The sequence below is a fragment of the Rhinolophus sinicus genome, linkage group LG02, assembly GCF_036562045.2.
Source record: "Rhinolophus sinicus isolate RSC01 linkage group LG02, ASM3656204v1, whole genome shotgun sequence".
Lineage (NCBI taxonomy): Eukaryota > Metazoa > Chordata > Mammalia > Chiroptera > Rhinolophidae > Rhinolophus > Rhinolophus sinicus.
In genome coordinates, this window is record NC_133752.1 from 36,865,567 (window position 1) to 36,888,996 (window position 23,430).

A 23,430-nucleotide genomic window follows, 5' to 3' on the forward strand; every position below is an offset into this window, starting at 1 on the left:
TCCCTGATAATATAATAATAATCAAGTTCACTATTTCATACCACGGCATTTTATAATTTGGGAGGGTCTAGGTCAGATTTTTAAAAAATATATTTTCGACATGAAAAGGAAATTTGCTAAATAAAACTAAAGAATTCTAGAGAACAAATTTCCAGATCTATTAGAAATCAGTCAATACAGAGTACTTATTCTACGACAGGCAGAGTGCTAATAAAATAAAGTCAGTAAGTGATTCACAGTTGAATAGTACCACACAACTGACAAACTGCTTTCATGATCATCATCTCATGATGCAACTATAAACCAACAACTGATAAGTCAATTATACTCATTTTTTATTTTTAACAGGACCCTCAGTCAGTGTTTTCCAAATTGCTATTTGTGACCCGTTAGTGGCCTATGACTAACAATTTTTAAGTAAATAAAAGGAACAGAAAATGTTAGATTACATCATACAGGGCATGGGTAAGTGCTATTATTTATTAATTTACACACACACACACACACACACACACACACCAATTCATGTTTTAAAATACATTTCTCACTCTAAGTCATAGTCAGTAAAGTTTAAAAAATATTGCCCTAAGAAGCATCACTAATCAAAAAAATTAGCTTAACTCAAATTATTCATGTTTAAAAATATTAAAACTAGTATAATGATTATTTCAAAATCTGACAAAAAGAATATAACAAACTATAAACTAGTATTTTTTAATAAATGGTGATATAAATATCCCAACTAAAATATTAAAACATGATCTAAAATACATGTAATACACCATGACTTGAGACATATTGGAAAGGCAAGGATAATTCAGTATTAACAAATATTGTTGCTATTTGTTACATTTATAACAAATATTGTCATTCAAGAAGGAAAAATAAATGATCATCTAGAAAGATGATTCTGATAACATGGCCAGCTACCACCCCAACATGATAAATATGATTCTCAAGCCAAGAACCCAAATCATGGACAGTCCAGTAAAGCACCATTTAACACTGTTCTAACAGGTTCTAGCAGGTATATTAAACAAAAGAAAGAAAGAAAATATAAAATTAGAAAGAAAAGGACAAAATTCTTATCCATTTCAGATGATTATATATCCCTACAATAAGGGAATACCTAGTAAATGATCAGAAATAAGAATTCAGCAAGTTGGCAGATTATAAGATAAATGTATTAAAATCAATAACTTTCCCCTATATAAACGAACTAGAAAACATCGATGATACTATGTACAAGAATAACTAAAACAGATAAAGTATCCAGGAGTAAACTTAATAAAAGACCTAATGAAGAAAATTTTAAAATACCACGGTAAGACATAAAAGGAGACTTAAATAGAAAAACATACCCTGTTCTTGGATAGGAAGACTCAATATTGTAAAGGTGTCAATTCTTCCAAAATTAGTCTATAAATTTAATACTATCCCAATAAAAAATGGCAACAGGATATTTTTGGGAACCAGACAAACTGATTCCAAATTTCACATGGAAAAACAAACATGCAAGAATAGCCAGGAAAATTCTGAAAAAGAGGAAAGGTGGGGGCAACAAGGCCTACCAAATATTAAAACAACATATAGCTATAATAATTAAGAGTATGGCAATGGCACATGACTAGACAAATCGGTTAAGGAAACAAAACAGAATCCAAAAACAGACTCCAAGACATGTGAAAATTTCATATAATGATATGGGTTGCATTTTAAATCAGTAAAAAAAGGACTGATATTTTAAATAACTAGTGATGTGACAACCAGATATTCTTTGGAGAATAAAATTAAGTTGCATCCATATTTAATTCCTAATACTAAATGAGTTTCAAAGGATCAAAAATTTTATCATACAAAAAAAGAGTGAAACCATAAAAATAGTGGAAGAAAACATGGGCAAACATTTTTATAATCTGTGAACCAGAAAGGTCTTTCTAAATCATTAAACCATAGACACCTGACAGGAAAACACTGATAAATTTTATTACAGAAGAATGTTGAAAGTCTGTCAAAAATGTAATGCTATAAACAAAGATAAAACGTAAAGTTAAATTGGGAAAAAATGTTTATAGCACATACATCAAAGATTATTTTGATGTATAGAAAGAGCACTTATAAATAAATCAGTATGGAAAAAACTAGTAACCTAATAACTGGGGAAAAAGGCTAAGAATGAACAGACAGTTCAAAAGGAAAGAAAATACAAATGACTTAACATATAAAGATTCTCAACCTTATTCATAATTTTAAAATACAAATTAAAATAATAGCAAAATACTATTTTTCATCTTTCAGATTAGCACAGATCATCAAGTTTGATAGCACTATGACGGCGCAGATATGAAAAAAAAAAAGAGAGACCCAATGTTTTTAATGGAAGTAACAATCGACAAAATCTCTAAAACTTGTTATATCTCTCAAAATAAAAAATACATGAATTCTTTGATCCAGCTATTTCATTTTAGACAATCAACCTACAGAAGCATTCTCACATGTGCACAAACATATAATTGTAAAAATAGTTACTACAGTCAAATTGATAGAAGTGAAAACCTGTAAATAATCTAAACATACATTAGTAGGACCCTAGTTTAATAAATTATGGTACATCTACACAACGAAATACTTCAGACGTTAAAAAGACAGAAGTAGTTTTATACGAGCTTATACGGAATATTTATAAGATATATTAAGGGACTATAACAAGGTAAGTTGTATATAGTTTGTTCCTATTGTATATAATTAGCCGGGGGCAGGAGGTGGGAGAGGGGATGATACGTGTGCACATATAAAATATCTCCAGAAAGTTCTACAAGAAACTGTTAACAGTGGTTCCCTCTGGGGAGTAGGACTTACTTTTCACTGTGTAACATTTTATCCTATTAGAATTTACTTTGTCTATATATATTTTAAAACTACATTCAAGAATATTAAATACAGAGTAATGAAATTACACATCCTCAAGAGCTATCATTCAAAATATCTTTTCCTTCAATGTATTTGAAATAGTGAAGTTTAACTAAATTTTTAAATTATATTTATAAAAATGTAATATGGTTCCCACTTCTTAGAGAACAAAGCAAAGGTACCTTAGTTTAGCAGATTAAACCACATGAAAACACTGACTTTCAACTATTTTTGACATGCAAAATCAATAACTTCCCATAACCCAACTTAATTTAAGTTATGTGTACAGGCCCTACGGTCAGAGACTGCTCCATTACCCTGTGCTGCAAATTACCTATCTTCTCTGTGTGTCTCACTATCATTATCTATAAAATGGAAAAGACAACAGAACCCACCCCAGTAGTAACACATGTAGTAAGAACTTAGCATAGTGCCTGACACGGTTACAAAAAAACAAATATCAAGTACAGAATATCATGATCGTCATTACTATTATCATCATCACTACTATTTCTGTAACTGCTATAGCCCTTTAGAGTCTTTAGTTAGGTATTCATTCATGAGGCCTCCACAAACTGTTTTTATCTATTAATAAATATATATTATTTGATAAAGTGGAGGACATTGTTAAAATCAAAACTATGTTTTAAATCTAGAATTTGATTCAACAATATAAACTACCATACTATGTTGAATGTAGCCTCTGACAACTACATAAACAATGTTTTCAAAAGTGGGTAGATTTCTAATGCAAGGAAACAATCTTTAATTCCCTCAAATGTTCTGTGTTAAAAAAAGAAAAAGTGTATTTATTAGAAATCCAGAACTGAAAAACTTCTACAAAAAAAAAGCACTCCTTTCCTTTGCAGTAGTCATCAGGCTCACAAATTGAAAACTGAAATATCAGTTTAGCAGAACTTACCTAAAGGGTGATCAGCATAATCTGGTCTTTGAATATAACTTGGCACTGGCCTTGTTGGCATCTAAAAACATCAAAGATGTTAGTTAAAACTGAGTCAAATATGAAAGCAGCTTTCATTACTGAAATTTACTAACAAAGGAAATAAAAGTGGGGAAAAAACACTAAAAAGTTCATTCATTTCAATTAAATAAGAAAGTTTTAAACAACATCTTAAATATCGTATCTATTTCACAAAGATTAAGTTGCACTTCCCTAGTGTTAACGCCACCCTCTTTCTTAGGATATATAAGGAAGGGGGAGAGGGGCCAAGGCCATTAGGGATTTAAAGAGTACACGCAGACAACTGGGTGCCCAAGCTGTTCCAAACCAACTGGCAAACCAACAACAATAAAATAATGTCTCTAAGTAAATATACACCAATATGTTCCTGATCATTATCTCTGGGAGGTAGGATTAAAAAGACTTTCTAATATTTGTGCTATTTTTCCACATTTCTAAAATTAAAGATTTAATCCTTTTATAAAAACATCAGTAAAGAGAATTTAAGTATTTAAGGATGACAAATAGATTTCAACTTAAGTGGATTTCTACATTAAGACTCTGAAGCCCATCTGACAGGAACATAGGGGTAGGAGTGGCAGGAAAGCCATATCAAAATTAACCTAGAAACATATCACGTTAAAGAAATTTTTAGAAAATTAGTCATATACACCACCATCGTGCCAGATAAAAAATATCAATTCTACACTTTCTCTTTCAAGACTAAGGAAGTTTTAATCCTGTGATCTTAAATTCTTTCTACTTCATCCATAATTGTCAATTGTCCCTACTAACTTTCAAATAATGTACAATAAAGAGCTAGAATACAAATTTAATCCTGATTATATGATTCATAATTGGAATACAAATTGTAAGTATCATTTTTAGGAAATGGCAACTTCTAAAAATTGGTGTATAAGAATGTTAAATTTTTATTACCTTATTTACTCACCAGTGGATAATGTGGTCTGAGTTTACCAGTATATCGATAACCTGCCCATGGGTCAGTGTTAATATCACCTTCAAGAGTCCAGGAAGACACTTCTCGCTTTGCCTTTTCATCTTCTGTGTGATGGATGGATGGGAGTAAAGAAGAGAGAAAGAAATGCTTCATTGGTCAAGCTAATGAGCAGCAGCACATCTGAACTATCACTTGTTTGAACACCACACCGAAGAGCTCAGGCACAAAAATCCAGCAAACTCTCACCCTAAACTAAATCGTAAAGCTACTGCTTTCCTGCTATGTTCACAACCCTATGACTTTTCAAAGATCTAAGTGTCTTGGGAGAAAAAAGCCCAAGATAACCATATTGCATGTTTCTACACAATGTCGACTAGGAACAGCTCACAGAACTCCTTTTCCGAGGTAAATGCTAAATGGAGTCACTATCCAATATCAATTTATAGGAAGCCTGTTTTGAAATGTAAAATCTGAACCTAGGAAAAACTTCCTAAATAAGAGCAGGTATTACAACTAAATTCTGCCCTCTTAGGAAAAGAAGATTCTAAAGAAACCCAAAGCAAATTTAAAGTAAAAAACATTTCCCACTTTAGCTGATGGCTTTCAATTCAATATTTTAAACTGCTTTAATAATGTTGTAAGTATCATTTGCCTTTTTTCAGGAAGAGGGTAAGGGAAGTAGGTAGGAAAAGGCAAAGATAGGGGAGGTAACAATCAGTAGAAAGCTAATGAAAACGCAGTAGAAAATTTAAGAATCACACAAACACATACACATAGCCCTTACCGGATTAGTTATTAATACATAATGTTGTTATATTGAATGCACCTAAGGACCCTTTTCACACAGAAAAGACCTTCTATGGTATCTGATACCAGCAAACTGACTGCATCTCTTAGTTACAGTGTAAAACAAAACCAACCTAAGACCTTAAAGAGCAGGATTTCAAATCCCTCCTAGACCAACGACTATCAACCTATATACCTCCCAATGCACACCCATCTTTTCTGATTACTGTCATGCACGCTATCACAGGTTTCAAAAGTCAGGCTTCAAATAATTTTAGAAGTGTATGAGAAAATAAAACTCATCCTTTAAAAAAATCTATTTAAAACATGAAGTGGGGGAGAAGAGATGGAATCATACCATATTAAGCTAGTGAGGAATGGTGAAATGGGTGAAGGTGGTCAAAAGGTACAAAATTTCAGTTACAGGACAAATAAGTTCTGAGGGATGTAACGTACAGCATGGAGACTAAAGGCAACAACAAAGGGACAACCCAGTAGAATTTCCTCATTTTACAGATGAGGAAACTGAAGCAAGGCAAGTAAAGGAATAGAAAAGAGTAAGAATAGAAAATAATAAGAATAGAAAAAGAAAAGCTCTACAGTGCTACTGAATTTTAAATACCTTCCTCCCCTCTGGAGTTCAGGAAAGCCGCTGTGAATGTTAATGTCAATAAGAAAACTGTTTCTCATCCAAGGATAAAAATAGACTCCATTCATTGCCAGTAGGGCCAGACATTATATAAAACAGTTAGAAACGCAGGCCCACTGACGCCTGCTTCAGCTATGAACTGCATCAAATGCTTTTGTCTGAAATATGAACCTCAAGAATAATTTTCACCTGAAACCCAGGGCAGAATAACAATCAAGATGAAGGCTTTTTGCTTTAACACACTCCTGGGGCGGGAGCAAGAAGGAAAAAGGTAAAATCTTTCAAAGCTTCCTGCTGATCTGCATTCTAAGCCTTCCACGATCTATTTTCCAAAGAGAATTGAAAGCAACTTGAACAAATAATATAAGCAAAAAGCTATCTAGATTGAAATATGGCAAGTTCTCTTCTAATGATTTACTTAGGGAAATTCACACTTCAAAAGTCAGTTCATTTACATTTTAGGAGCAATTTGATCTGAGCCCTAAGTGCTAGACACACACTGGACACCTAATAAATCTGAACTGGACTTGTAGGGGGCGGAGGATCGGTAACAAAATTGCATATTACTGGTCTTTCTCAAAAGGCTGTGAAAGCACAGGACATTGTACACAAACACTTGTAAGCTGTCTCTCGAACATCAAGATGCCACAGGGCCAGGTAAGCTGCAGGTAGTGTCAAAGAATACTGGGTATGGTCAAGGTCTGGCCCAAAGCCCATCACATTCAGGCTTTAGCCTTTAAAAGGTTCTGGGCGGGCTGCCCCTCCAGCTGGCTGACATAAAATAACTACACATGTCTAAGCTTTGCCTAGGACAGGATTTTCTAATCACAATTCTGACTCGGTTCTTCCAGAGAGGACTATTAAATAGCTGTGGAACACTTATATATTATGTACTGTACACATGCAACGACTTCACATGGATTTGTTAATTTAATCCTCACAACAAACTTACAATTTCAGTATTTTGAGGTAAGGTTCAAAGTGAACCATGCTCAAAACACTTTGTGGAACCCGTTCTGAAACACTACATAACACCTTCACTCTGCAAGCCCAAACTCAAGCACACTAGTTTGGAGGGTAGAGGAGTGGCATAAAAGAATTATTTAGAGTTTTGGGTGTGTGTGTGTGTGTGTGTGTGTGTGTGTGTGTGTTTAATGGAGTTTTTATAGCATATTTTTGGCTACTTACTCAAAAGATGCCCATCAAATGCTTCCACCTCTTATTTTAGGAAATGGGAGACAAAGAAACACGATGACTATCTCAATGATACATAACAAGGATAGACTAATATTGAGATGTGAAGTGCTACAACTTTTACAGATCACACTAAAAGCAAACACTACTACGTACGTACACTCTGGCAGGGACACTATATAGGAAATGTGTGCCCTCCCATCAGCATTATGTGCCTTTAAGGTCTTTCTAATCTATCTGATCTTCTTTACTATGACACACAAAAAATAAATCCTGCCCTTGAGTCATTTATTTAACTCACACTTGAAATTTTCCTCAAGCTTGATCAACTGCTGCAATCAAGAAAACTCCAGGTCCAGATAGTTTCACCAGTGAATTCTACCAAACATTTAAGGGAGAAATAATACCAATTCTATATAATCTCTTCCAGAAAACAGAAGAGGGGGAAACACTTCCCATTTTATTTTATGAGCCCAGGATTACTCTAATGGCAAGACCAGTCAACAATGTTAAAAGCAAATTACAGACCAAAAGCCCACATGAGCAAAGCTATAAATCAGGCATCCTTCAAGATTCACACACAATACATGTTAAAAAGAAAAAAAAAAAAAAGCCTGAGTGTATCACCTTCATGACATAAACTGCTTGATGTATGTTCTCATTATTGTTTCTTAGAATAAGGTGCTGTCTCTTATGATGCCCTGTTCCGTCCTAACCCAACCTTCTTTCTCCCAGCCCCTTCCCCAATACTCTGCTTGCTCTGGAGATCACCCTTCCCCAAACGTTCCCTCCTCTAGGGCTGTCATCCACAGTGGTGCAGTCAGGGTCAATTTATTAGTGTGGGAAAGAAACAGGGCTGGCCGGCTGAGGGCTGTCTCTACCTGACACAGCCTAAAGGGATGAAGAGTATTAGGCTCACCCACTGAAGAAAATCATCCCGAAAGATCCAAGAGGGCACCATACTAAACACTTAGAGGTATAAGTAAAACCAAAATAACCTCCATTCAATGCAGTAATAATAACGTTCTTTTTATTAGGGTACATTACCTATTTAACTCTCTTGTAGGCCATACTGAAATAACTCTACCCACAGAAATCCAGTATTAAAGAAACAGGCAATAAGTTAGCAAATGGTTGGGGTAGAGACCCATTCTAAGCTCACTGACTTACATACGGTTTCATGTTTCACTTCAACACTCTGCTTTCCTATGTTTTACCTTCCTGATTATAAAATGTTAATTGACTCAAAGAGCTCTAAAAATACATAACGCATTAGAAATATAATATTTAATGTACGAGTGGATAAAGTTAAATGGAATTACTTAAAGCAATCTCTATGCCCTGATTTGAGGTAACAAATTCTGTCATTTACTCTGATAAACTCATTTATTCACAATCATTTTTCCTCATCACTGACTACATTTCCTCCAACAGCCTAGCATTTCCAGTAAATGTAGACTTCACTTTACACAACAGAAAATATCTTCTTGAAGTTTTATTTCCGTTTCCTTCAAATGGTAGTTAAACTGACCTCAATGTGATTTTAAGATATATATATATATATATATATATATATATATATACATATATATAAAACAATCTACCAAACTTCATTAAATCAGCAAATTTCTAAAAAATATGCAAGTAGAGGAAGATAAACTACCAAGACCAGTAAGTTGAAACAGCCCTTAAACTAAGGACCACGTGCTGTGCTGTCTGCCAAGGCTTCATCCATCAGGACGGCAACCCCATGGGAACAGAAAGCCCTTGTAAATTTTCAGGTAACAGTGATGGGTCATCTTAAGCCAGCCACACTTGTGACATGAATATACAGATGAACAGCCAAGCAGGAAAGGCTATTAGAATCAGAGATACATCCCCGTGGCTGACAGAATAGCTAAGAAGCAACCACCAGTTTCTCACAAAGTAACTTCAAAAGAGCAAATTAAACATTAGACTATAAGTAATAATGTTAAAATACCAAAAAACAAAATAATATAATTTTGAGTAGAAAAAGCAATCAAAATTCAAACTAAACAAATACAAAAGACATCAGGCTAAATAAAGCCAGATAGCTCATGTGCCCTTGCCTTCAAAGTGCACCATTTCTAGCAAAGGAAAGAGTCTGCCGAAAGATTAGACATTCTCAGGTATTGCTCAAGTAAGATCCATCTATCCTAGCAACCATTTCATGTTTTCATGTTACCTGTGTCATATAACATCAACAAAGATATTACTCAGCCACATTTTAGTTACATGATTACAAACCACAAAGAACAAAAAATATGTCCAAGTTCTAGCTTTTGGAATTACACTTTCAGAACATTCAGATACATACTTTTAGATCATTCAAACATACACCTCCAGAAGTGGAAGAATACTTGTCTTCTGCACAAAAGCCACTTAAGACAAATGGTAGAGAGATGTGTGATTTTACTTACTTGCTTTCTTATGCAGTAACTTGTGAGTAGCCCAACTTCCTTTAAAACATTCCTAAAAGAGCAAACATGGAAATTAGTGTCAGTCCTTCCTTCATTTTAATATTATTTTCATGGATGTTGTACATAAAAACAGTTAGGGGAAACTTCATTTGCAAAAATCAAATCTGTGACTTCACTAAGCTGAATATTTAGAAAAGCTTAAGAAATGATGGCAGACTATTTAAAAATTCATTTCAAAAAGCAACCTAAACTTTAGATTACTTCAAGTAAGCAAGAAACATTATCCTATATTGTAAATAGCAGTTGTAGTTTTATTTCAATTTTATGTCACCAGATTATTTTGAAGTATTTAGAAAGAACCATGAGCCAATTATCAATCAAAGACGAGGACGAAAGACAAGGAAAGATCCTGCAGATTCTTCCATTATATATTTATAGTAGTTTGACTCCCAGTCGGTCATAACCCACTTTGCTTACTACGCGCTGACAGCTCTATAGACTGTGAGCTCTATGAGGGCAGGGACCATGGCAGGTTTACCTATAGTCTCCAGAGCCAAGCAGAGCGCCTAGCACACATTAGAGTTTCAGTGAGGACTTGCTGATGGATCATAATGGATGAGATTAGAAAGACTAAACTTTCACTTAGGAAAATATGTTCACGTAATGTATTTCGAAACCAGGAGGAACTACTAAACTGGGAAAAATGAGTTCAAGTAATAAACTGAATTAAAGTAATGAACTCAAGTAATAAATTAGAAAAATGATTCAACCAGGTGTAGATCTTATTTATACCTTGATTTTTAGAGTCTCTCCTTCAAAGAATTTAAAATTATTCAAATACAGTAGTTCTCCCCCTTATCACAGTTTTACTTTATGTGGTTTCAGTTACCTGCAATCCAATTGTCGCCCAAAATATTAAATGAAAAATTCCCGAAATAAAGATTTTATAAGTTTTAAATTGCACTGTGTTCTGAGGAGTGTGATGAAATCTCTCCCAGTCCTGCCTGGGACATGAATCACGCCTTTGTCCAGCATATCTACTGCATACACTGCCCACCGTGAATGACTTAGTAGCCAGGCGTGTGCTCCAGAACCCTTATTTTACTTAACAATGACCCCAAGGCACAAGAGTGATGCTGGCAATCCCGATATGCCAAACAGAAGCCAGAAACTTTATCACAGGTATGTATGTATAGGAAGATACATAGTAGTTATACGGTTTGGTTGGTCCTAGCCAAGGTTTTGGGCGTCCCCTAGAGGCCTTAGAACATATCCCCCGTGAGTAAAGGGGGACTTTTGTAAATCATTACAAATACTAAGAAAATTTACAAATTCCTACAAATGTTTTGACTTTGCAAACATAAAAGAGTAAGTCATGGATAAGAGAAAAGCTAAGAAAAAAACAGAAAATAAAACATCCCTAGGACGGTGTGGTAATGAAACCCATAGCTAAGACCAGAGGCCTCTGAGACGGCAGTTTCCCCCCCAGAGCCAGGAACTTCACTATTTCCTCTCTACTCCTTGTATCCTCATGGCTGGCAACAATTAAGTCAAGAAAACCCAAGTTATACTTATTTCCTCCTACTACAACCTACAACGTCAACAGACTTCAAATGTATGCACACGTACCCACAACATTAAGAACTGTTTCATTACTTGAAGATAAAACTGAGGACGGTTTGCTGGGGAGGATGAGCAATGTGGTGAGCAGAATGATGGCACCCCAAAGATGTCCACGTCCTAATTCTCACGACCTGAGAACATGTTAGGTTACAACTAAGGTAACAGGGAATTAAAGTTGCTAATCAGCTGACCTTGAGCTGGGGAGATTAATCTATTTTATCCAAATGGGCTCAATGTAATCACAAGTGTCCTTAAAAGGTAGAAGCGGGAGGTAGAAGGAGTCAGAGGAAGATGTAACAATGGAAGCAGGATCACAGAGATATTCCATTATTGGCTTTGAAGGTGGGGGACTGGGACTGGGAGCCACGGCGTATAGACTGTCTCTAGAAACTGGGAAGGCAAGTAACAGATTCTCCCCAGGGCCTCCAGAAAGGATTGCCGACCTGCCAACACCTGACTTTAGCCCCGAGTCCTGTATCAGACTTCTGACCTATAGAACTGGGAGATACTAAATCTGTGTTGCTTAAAGCCACCAAATTTGTGGTAATTTGCTATGGCAGCTACAGAAAACCTAATACAGGAGGGAAAATAGAGTTATCCCTATCTGTTGTCAAACTGCAAAAACCACGTATAACTGGCAAAAAGACTGGTTCCTCCCCACCCAGAGTTATAGGGAATTGGTAGAAAAACAAGTATTTATCTACTCTGTCACAAGAAAGGGATATTATGTTTAATTGAAAAATCCCAAGAACTAAAACAGGAATAACTGCTGTCTTCAGTATTACCACCCCTACGGTACTACAGAGTAAGAAAAGTCAATGTGGATCCACAATACGAAGACAACATTAGGAGTAACTGTAAGTTACCATGTACTGAATATGTACACTGTATGTCTATATTTCATTTAATCCTCGCAAAAACCCTGCAAGGCAGCTGTTATTATCCCCATTTTACAAATGACAAGCCTAAAGCACCAACAAGTGTGACAATTTGTCTATCACATAAAAGAACCATACCTGGCAGAACTAAGACTCTAACCCAGCATTCCCTGACTACAGGTCACCCGGTCACTGCTTTATAGTGTTTGGATAGGTGGGTGTGGGGAATGTGTATACTCTATTCAAAGTGTCAATGTAGCACCAAACTTGGAACCAGAAAACATAGGTGTGATGAAGCTCTATCATGTATTAGCTGTACCACTATAAGCTCTAAAATTTTATGTTTAAATCTAGAAAATGATATTACTAACCATTTTCATGGATCCTCAGTTGTCTCACCTATAAAGTGGGGATGACATCTCCAGAAGATGACATGGCAGATTACAGGAGACGATGCATGTAAATAACCTACATGGAGTGGTACCCAAGTGTCTAGCACACAGCAAGTATCACATGTGGGAGCCTGTGACATCCAGGGCTTAGCACTATGCCTGGCACTGAACGGGTTTTACCAATATATGTTGGACAATCAACGAAGATTAATGTTATATATACAAAAGCTTCTTCTAGTTCTAGATGGGAATGTAAATTGTTTTCATTACCTTCTAGGACAGACTGCAAGCTGCGTACTCCACAGCCTGCTCCCCTTTCCTTCACACCAACAGAATCCTGCTACAGTGGACTTGTACTGTGCCCTGCTAAAAACATTCCCAGCCTCCTAATGACACGGGTGGTCATGGGATCTAGTCTGGCCAATAGAATGTGAGCCCGGTTGTTAGGGAGAGCTTCTGGAAAGCTTCTCAGAAAGCAGGCACCTATTTCCTACCCTTTGCCCTTTCCTGGCTTCAAACTGGGCGATGCTGCCTGAGGTGAAGCAGGTGTCTTGTGATCACCAAGCAACAAGCACACCTCCAAAGGCCTGGTCCCAGTGACTGGGCAGACACTGAAGGGATGCAGTGGACCCTCTGGAGGGAGCACTGCCCTGATGTGACCTTGATTTCGGCTCCAGGAAACTGATTTTGGACTCACTCACTTTGTGGTGAACTGTTATAGCAGCCTCAGGAAACCAATACAGTAACTGACAGGATATCAAGGCACACCAGAATCTTGTATTTACTACAACTAAACAGGGAGAAGCACTAATTACAGTCTTTTTGAAGCTTTTTCTACTTGCATGTACTTGTTTATGGAGTCAACTCGCAATTACTTGTGATAATTTTAATGGGTGAACAAAGGCATGACCCATTGTAAGAAACTTCACTTCACTCAGTAACTTCAACTTCTTCTCATCCTCCCCTCCGAGCTATTCCTCATCACAGGCACAATCAGCAAACATGGACTGGAGTTTCAGTAGTTTTTCCTTCATCCAGTCTAGCCTATGGCAGAGATTTTAAGGCAGTAAGACTGTCCCCAAGGAAATGATTCAGGATGGGGAAGGAAAGGCGTGAAGGGAAAAGTTCAGGGTAGGTCCTAGAACCCCCGTTTAAGAGTCTGCCAGGCCAGAGGCAAAATCCCACCACGGCAGCATGGCAGGCACACCACTGGCTTGTCTTCACTTCAAGGCCTTAACTCTACTGTTTCCTTGGCACCAGACAAACCATCTGCATCCCAACTACACTTGGTACAATTTTCAATGCGTTTCATTATGCCAGCTTAGAATAAATCCACGGACTGTCTGCCTGCCCGATGAGAACTATGTACAGATGAAGAACTATGCACACATCTCCTAGGTACTGATACAGCCAACACTGCAGCACCACTATGAAGAGTCTTCCCTGAAAAAATTAAGGACAGATTCTTGGTCTGGCACATAAATCCCCTCCTCCAAAATCCTAAACTACTCCAACTGTTAGGCAAGCACCAGCACAGTTTGTACCCTCAGCCTGGCTATCCCTTTTCCTGCCATCACTGAAATTAGAATATAAAGACGACCGTGAAAAATGGAGAAGGAAAAAAAAAAAGTCAAAAACAACATAGAAGCAACTTCTGGAGTTACAGAACAGGGTTAACACAGATGACCTTTTAGCTACTCTTCAGCTCTACAAGCCTATCATTCCATTCCATTTCATAATTATGAAAGAGATTACAAGTTCGAAGAAATTTTAACATGACAGTAGAATTAAATTTCTCAAAATAAAGGAAAAGTGAAGAAAATCTCCCCCAAAGTTGAGCAAAATAATAAAACGCTGAAAATAAAGAGATGGCATTTTCGAAACACCAAAACTACCAAAACTAACTACCGTTGTTTCTCCGAAAATAAGCCCCAGTTAAGATCATCAGCCAGACAGACACATTTAGTACGTTATGACGATGTTCCAGAAGATGACATGACTGTGTTTTAATAAGTGTAGATTGTTGTACACGAAAAAGTAAGACATCCCCTGAGAATACAACCTAATGTATCTTTTGGAGCAAGAATTAATATAAAACTCGGTCTTACTTTCAGGGAAATATGATATTAGACCCAGTCTTATTTTCAGGGAAACACGGTAGTCTAACTACTAAATAATTAAAGTTTCATAAAGTAAACGGGCAGGAGACATCAAAGAATTAAAGTTTTTCATAACTGAAAGACAGGAGTTTCCAAACAAAAAAAGGCCCCCTCAAGATGAAAATCAACTAGCCCAAGGCATAATTTGAAATTTCAGAATGCCAGGAATAAGAGAAGATCCAATAAGCTTATGGAGAAGTGAGGGGGGAGGGGGACATAATACGCAAAAGATTATAAATCCCAGTCGCATCAGACTTTCAACAGCACTGGCAGCTAAAAGAAAATGGAGCCATAACATAAAAATTCTGAGAAAACGACTTCCAAACTAGAATTCTATACCCATCAAAACTGAAAATCAAATGTCAGGGTACAGTACGAAATTTTCAGATATGCAAAATCTCAAAAATTTACCTCCCACACAATCTTTCTCAGGAAGCTACTGGAGGAGATACTACAGGAGATGTAAAAAATGAGAATAAATCAAGAAAGAGGAAGATGTGATACAGGCAAGACAGAGAGAAGTAAAGGGAATCTCCAGGATGATGCTTGAAGAGAGATATAAGGATGATTGCTATGAAGTAAGCCCAGAGTCGGAAATTCTGGCTGTAGGAGGTCCGAAAATCCCAAGAGAGACACACCAAGATAAAATTGATTAAATGACAAATGTATTTAAAAGTACTGAGAGGAGTTCTATATAATTGTGAAAGAGGTGGGATGAATCAGCAAGTGACCAAAGGAAACTTTTAAAAAATGGGAAATAGGAAAGGAGGGAGGGGATTATAAGTTAGAAGCATTTGACTTGGTATGTGAAATAATTTGAATAACCAACTAAAAAGTTACAAAACACTTTCAATTATGGACATTTTACCTCTATGATGTTGAGGCAGTAAACATAAAATCAATAGAGAAACATTTAAATTTCCATATTGTGAGTTAAGATTCAATACGACATAAAACATTTTTAAAGCATATATATGCCCACTGCTAAAAAAATCCCTTTAAAGAAGTTTATAATATGAAGGAATTAGCATCTAAAAAAACTCAACAAGTAATTTTAGAAGGAAAACACAGAACTTTAAAACTGAAAGAAACGTACACTTTTACATTAGATGAAATTTGCAAAGTAGCCAATTTCCCACTCAATAACTGTCATTCTGCTGTCATATCTGATGTAATAATCGACAGATTTTTTAAAATGCTATTATGTTAATATAACCTATCACAAATAACGGTTTTAAAAACGAATTTTTGTTTTGCAGACAATGTAGTAATTTAAAAAGCTTGCTCATGGTCATGTATAATTAATACCTTATATGTCCAGATATTCAAATGCAGTTTTAGGCTGCATTTAACATTAAACATCTTTAATATTTAATGATGCCCTCTAGGTTGAGTATCCATTTCACTGTATCAATTCCTGTAGTGTGATACTTAACTTTTTTAGACCGTTGAATCCTTTGAGGATCTTGGGAAAGCAATCATTCCTCTCCAAAGAAAACACATCCATGCACAAATAAACATGTGCATGCAATTCCATTTACTCATTCATTCATACAAATATGGAATTCATGTTATGACCACAGGACTGTGCTAGGTACTGGGCATTCAGCAGTGAACACAATATAGGCACATTCTAGACAAATATTACATAGCTAATGACACAATTAACTCCACAGTTTAAGTCATAAGGACTACACAGTGCTATGCGACGAGGTGGAAGACAAGAGCTAAAGATACAGGCAGCGGCCAGATCATGTTAAGGATTCTGGTCTAATAACAACAGAAAGCCACTGAAGGGTTTTAAACCAAAGAACAAATGGATAAAGATCTGACTTCGTGGTATCCCTGATCTCCATCCATAAACCAAAAATTAAAATCCTTTTTCTAAATAATACACAGAATGGTCTTGAAGAATTCCATAAATTGGTTTTTAATACAGGCAATCCTTGCTTTGTGTAATAGTGTAGAACTATGAAAATGACCATGCAAGCTGTAACCATAAAAAAAATCTTCATAATCAATATAAAAAATTATAATTGGTCAATGAGAATTTCTTTGTCAAAACACTAAAAACTCCCTTAGTGTCATTTATAAGTATTATATACAGGGAACTGAAGGGAAAAAGAAACTAATATTTGTTTAGTATACTGTAATTTAAAACATTAGAAATATTGAGAATTTGAGTGCTTTGTTTAAAAATGTATCAAGACTAGTTTGAACAATGTTTGCCTTCTTCCCGCGTATAACCTATGAAACGCAGTGAGCACGCTTGGCCAACTTTCTTACTCCTCTCTAGGTTTGGAACAGCTTCCAAATTTAATCCTTTGTACTTTCAATACCTGTGAGCGTTCCTTTAATGTAACGTGTTTTGTTTGGTGTCACTTCCCCTTAGATATTGTCATTCTTGTCATCACCAGTTTCCTCATTTATGTCATTTGCCTCACAGAGTTTCTCTGGTGGACAATGTCAGCATTCCCACGGTCAGGTAATACTTCTACAACTCCACTAATGTATGATTTAGAATTCATTTCCAGCATTGTTACTTACCATTTACTTGCTGCACTTTTATCTTTGTTGGCCAATTCCTTCATTTGATTATCCATTTTTGTAAAATGTTAAGTTTATCACTGAGAAACAAGAAAGCAACACAACTACAGGCTCTGCTGACTGCCCAAGAACTGAGTGACAGATGCATAGTGACCAATCACTGACAGGCTTTGGAAGTGGAATGACTGGTCACTGATCAAGACACACATTTGTGATTTACCCAGTGGTCTAAGAACTGAAAAGCTAGCAGAGAAGTTTGTACTTTATGTAATCACTCTGTGTTGTTGGGAAACTGGTTTTGTTTAACTGAACTGTGGTAACTAAATTCATACAAATCAAAACTGCAAAGCAAGATCTGCCTTTATACAGTCAGCAACGTGATACCATCCATTTATGAAACTTTTCTAAATAGGTTATGTGAACAAAATACTTTAGCATCATCCAGCATCTTTTTCATCCTCACAAAAGCTGACACATATTCCCTTAGACAAAATAACACCGCTATCCCAACTGGTTCATTTAGAAGAACACCAAAATTTACATACCAATTTACACCATGGAAGGAACCATCAGAGAGGAGAGGTAAAAGCAGCATTTAAAATGTTACAAACAATGAGAATTTTTGCCTAATTTTTTAATACGACAAAAAACACATTGCCTATGTATTACTAAGGATAATTCATAATTCATCAAGAGTTTTAAGTAGGGACAACTCAAAACCAACATGGTTTTCTAAAACATTCAATTTCAAAACTAAATTTAGGGCAGTGGCTAAAATCATGGACTTTGAACTCAGACTTGTGTCTTAGCTTGGTCACTTGTTAGCTGTAAGACACTGAAGGAAAAAATCTTAATATTTCCAAGTTCCTCTTTCCTCAAGTATAATGTAGAGGAAACAACTGTGTAAAATATGTGGTCCATAGTAAGTGCTCAATTCTAATTATCATCAATTTTATTATTTTTAAAAGCAATTTAAAACTTAAATTTGAGAAGACGATGCACCTAAATATTTGCCTTTAACATGTGTGTGTCAGCCCTGGCCCACATTCTTGGCTTATGACAACTTAGGACATTAAGCAGCCAGTGATTACTGCGGACACTGTACTGTCCTAGCATCACTGCCCACAAAAGCTGCGAAATGGGGAAGGGGACGCAAGAGCCCAGCAGAACCTGACGTTCAAATGCATTCCCCAGCCAACACACAGACCATCACAGAGAACAAAAGAGGCTCAAGGTTTTTGAGCATCTTTGAACCAATCTTTAACAGAATACTCAGCTATACAGACACAATGGCAACCCTTAGGAAGCCAAGCTTTATATATATATATATATATATATATATATATATATATATATATATATATATATATATATATATATATATGAATGAATGAATGAGTACAGATATTTAGCAGCCACACTGCAAAGAAGACAAAACTCACAGATTCACAGATTTTGTCTATAAAAACTATAAAACCTGAACAGAATGCAGGGAGCAGCTATTTGAAGACTGTGAACACAGAATAGTAGCAGGCAGATTAGAGAAGCCCAGAATTTGAAGTACCACTGAACTAGTAATGAGCTTACCGTCCCCACCCACCACCACGCAATCACTAGGGTCAGCACGGAAGTGACCAGCAGGGCACAAACACAAGAGTGCTCCAGGAGAAACCCAAAATTCTGGCTCATGGAACAGGAAATGGAACTCCTAGTGCTCAAATAGTACAGATACCCATCCACCTTCTTTTCGCTTTTCTCTCCTCTCACACCCCAGGCCCCAAGTGACCCATGAGAGTGTAGGACACAAGAGTTCTTAGAATGAGGCATTTTCCTCTCTTCTCAGTGAAACCGTGGTCCAGAGAGGGTGGGGCCAAACCCCATGCTTTTTTCTCTGTGTCCTCCTGGCATTTGGCCCGACACAGGCACAGTCCTGGAAGTGTGCAGCAGACAAATAACTGAACCCCAGCTTTCTGCCCACAGGTCCAAAAAAGAGGACTCCTAACGAACAGAAAGTACTGAGGAGGAACTCCAGAAAGTGACCCATAAAGTTGCTTATAATACAAAATCAGGTGCTTGTGAGAACAGAACTAACAGATTAGCCAGGTCTCAGACCAAGCACGAGGACAGATCTGAATAGCACCGCAAAGCCTTTAAAAAGTGGAACGACATTGGGACCACAGCCCAAAGGCAGGTTAGAACTTGCAGCCTAAATCCAACCAGAGTAGTAGCCTGCTAAAATAAAAATATCAACATTCCGCACAGGACTTAAACAAGACTCAAGATCTCATTATAATTCAAAATCTCCAGGATACAGTCTAAAATTAATCAGCATATAAAGACCCAAGAAAACTTCAACTCACAAGGGAAGTGAGTCAACAGACACACCAATGCTGGCATTAATAATGTTGGCATTAACTGACAAAGACTTTAAAGCAGCTGTTATCAAAATGCTCCAATAAGTAATCAAGAATAGTCTTAAAACAATGGGAAAAAAATCTTTGCAAAAATAGATATAAAAAAATTTTTAAATTGAAAACTACAATAGCTAAAATTAAAAACTATATAGACTCAATAGCATGATGGAGATGACAAAGATTCAATGAACTAAAATATCAAGTTATACTATTCAAACACAGAAAAGATTTTTAAAAAATGAACAGAGCGTCAGGGACCTATGTGATAACAACGAACATTGCTAAGAGTAAAGAGAAAAATTACATAATGCTAGAAAAAGGCCAATTAACTAAGATGACAGTCTAACAGTCTGAACTGTACATATCAACAGCAGAGCTTCAAAACGCATGAAGCAAAAAGTGACAGAAGTGAAAGCAGAAAGAGAAAAATCCACAATATAGTTGGAAACAAAAATCAACACCCATTTGCGATAAAAGCTTTCAGTAAGCTAAAAGAGAATTTCCTTAACTTGATAAAGACCATCTACAAAAAGTCTCCAGATTGTATCATATTTAATGTGCAAAAACAGAATGCTTTCTCCACAAGCTAAGGAATGAGACAAGGATGCCCACCCAACATTCCTGTTTTCACATCACACTGCAAGTCTTATAATTTAACTAGGCAAGAAAACATAAAATGTATGAAGGCTGGAAAGGAATGAAACTCACATAATTATTTATATAAAAATAACAAGGGAAAAAAAAACTCCCAGGTCTAAAATATTGGTTTAGCAAGGTCACAAACACAGTATCAACACACAGAAATCTACTGTATTTCTATAAACTGTGAAAAATTACACAAAACAATGGCATTTATAATCACCTCTCCCAAAATTAAATAATACAAATTTAACAGAACATGTACAGGAGCGGTATTCTGAAAAACTGAAAAACAATGACAAAAGAAGTCAAATAAGATCTAAATAAATAGAGATCCTGTGTTTGTGGACTGGAAGATTAAACAGAGGAAAAATGTCAATTCTCCCCCAAAATCATGTATGTCTTCAGCAATTCCAATGAAAATCCCAAAAGTTATTTATTTTAGCTACAGAAAAAATGATTCTAAAATTTATATGAAAAGACAAATGAACTAGAATAGCTAAAACAATTTTGAAAAAGAATAAAATTGGAGGCATCTTATACTTTTTGTTATATTAAGAAATATTGTTTTTCTGTTTCTACTCCTAAAATAATACTAGGGACTAGTGTTGAATCTTACAAATACAGTTTACTCATCTACAGAAGCAATTGTATTTTTTTTGTATTTGATATAATGAGTTGATGTATTATAGTAATAGCTTTTTCTGTTACTTAATTATTTCTACTTCCCTGAAATAAACTAGCTGACTATGGTGCATTATTATTTCATATACTGCATAATGTAACTTGGTAATATTTGTTTTACAAAGTTGTGGTCATTTTATGTCTCTCGATATGTATTGCTGGCTATTTTAATTCAGTTTTCTTGCTGATTTCTTCCCTTTCCTGTCTACCTGCTAGTATTTCACTATTACTACCAACTATTATTATTAATACTACCAACCTTTATTATCTAACCCTCCCCATACATAATAGGGAAGAAGCCATTACTTCTGCTTCAGAGTCTTGTCTCAAAAATAAAAATAGCCCTGTCATGTTCTTAATGAGTAAAAAGGACCAGGTGGTGAGTATCTATAGAGGAAGGTTTCCATCAGGCTGGGTTAGCAGCATATCATCTTCCATTACAGATAACAGCTTGTCACGCCTCCATTCAACATTTGCTAGTGGGAACTACCATTTGTTCAGAGCCTTTTTGAACATCAGACACCTTACATGTGTACTGTCCCATTCAAACTTCACACTAATCATAGGAACTGGATATTAATATTATTATTTTATAGACAGGGAAACCGTAAGCAGGGGAGGGTTACATAATCTAATAACTCAAATGGCTGTTAGGTGGCAGAGCTGGAATTTAAACATAGGGCTCTCTGGCTCCAAAGTCCACTTTCTTTCCATACAGCTGAAGGCTCACAGGGCAGTGCTCTGAAGAAGCAACAGCTCAGTAAAGGGGTAAGATACAGGTCTGCACTGCCCCTACCCCAGTACCTTGCCCTACGCCATCTCTTCCATTAGGCTGTCTCTGAGTTGTATCCTTTATAATAAACCAGTAAACACAAAGAAAAACAAAACAATCTAGCACCATATGGGGGAGAGGGGAGGACACAGATGAGATCAAGATATAAGAAAACATTTATGAGAAATGGCTAAATAAAAATTTTAACTTAAAATTTTAATAACATAAATATGAAAAATATGTAAAGATGTCTCAGTATATAATAAGAATTGTCAAAATGATAAAGTCAAAGGGAGAAACATAGGACTGGTCTCAAGCATAATCATATTTACCACTTAATAAACATTCTACAAAAGATTAAACGTTTTTATTCACAGAGCTTATATTATTGTATGGTAATTCTCTTATCAGCAGTAATAATTTCTTTATTAGACACTATAGCAACCCATGTTGTCAAGCATAGACAAGAAAATAGAATTTTTTTTATTTAATTCTGTTGAATAATAAGTAGATTAAGAGATGTACTATGTACCTTGAAAACTCCTGGGGATACATAGCAAACTGTTAACAATCCTGGGAAATTAAGAGATAAACTGGGGGTAGGGGAGAGGCAGATGCCCCTCACTTTAAGTTCTCTGCAACTAACATGTATTACCTTTTTTAACTTCCCCATCAAATACTATAATAAAACAAATACTCAGCATCAAAACTATACTAAATAGAATTTAACCATCCTGATTCACAAGCAGCTCCCAGAAAGGACTTACATAAACAGAATGAACTCATGAACTTATAAATTGTACTACTGAAAAGTTTTAAGTGCTAAGCATGTCACTCCACTAGATTACCAATCTTTTATGTTTTAAAAATGCAACCTCTAAATAATAACAATGGGCAAACATTGCCAGAATGTTATACAGCACGGTTTTTTAATCCCTCCTGGTGGGTTACAAGCAAACCCTTTCTTCCGCATTTTCGAATAAAAAGAACAAAATAAAACAAAAAACTACCTACCTATCTTAGACCTACTAGACACAAGGAAGAGGAAGGAATAGGGTGACATTTAAGTTCAGGAAAATGCCCTTTTAAGAGGATACAGGTCTGGGGGATTTGCGGTCAAGATGGAAGAGTAGGTAAATGTTATGCTTACCTCCACTCACCACATCAAAATTACAACTAAACTACAGAACAACTACCATTGAAAATCGCTGAAGTCTAGCTGAACATAAGTCCTGCAACTAAGGCCATACAGAAGAAGCCACCTTGAAACTGGAAGGAGTGACAGAGACACTGAAGGGTCTGGTCCCACATCCACATGTGGCAATTAAACATCTGGAGAGATTATCTCAGCTGCAGAGGTCCCCTTGGAAGGAGTGAAGGGTCCCAGCCCCACACCAGGCTCCCCAGCCCAGGGTTCCAG

The 23,430-nt window shown here is 36.1% G+C and overlaps 1 protein-coding gene across 1 annotated transcript in view; it reads right to left on the reverse strand.

The window, feature by feature from the left end:
- METAP1 (methionyl aminopeptidase 1) overlaps positions 1–23,430 on the reverse strand; it is a 62,717-nt gene that overhangs the window by 17,468 nt on the left and 21,819 nt on the right. Inside the window, exons 2-4 of the mRNA XM_019741141.2 lie at positions 9,903–9,954; positions 4,824–4,936; positions 3,833–3,893 (exon numbers count right to left, since the gene is read on the reverse strand). Coding sequence (XP_019596700.1) covers positions 3,833–3,893; positions 4,824–4,936; positions 9,903–9,954 — 226 coding nt within the window. The remainder of the gene's footprint in view (positions 1–3,832; positions 3,894–4,823; positions 4,937–9,902; positions 9,955–23,430) is intronic.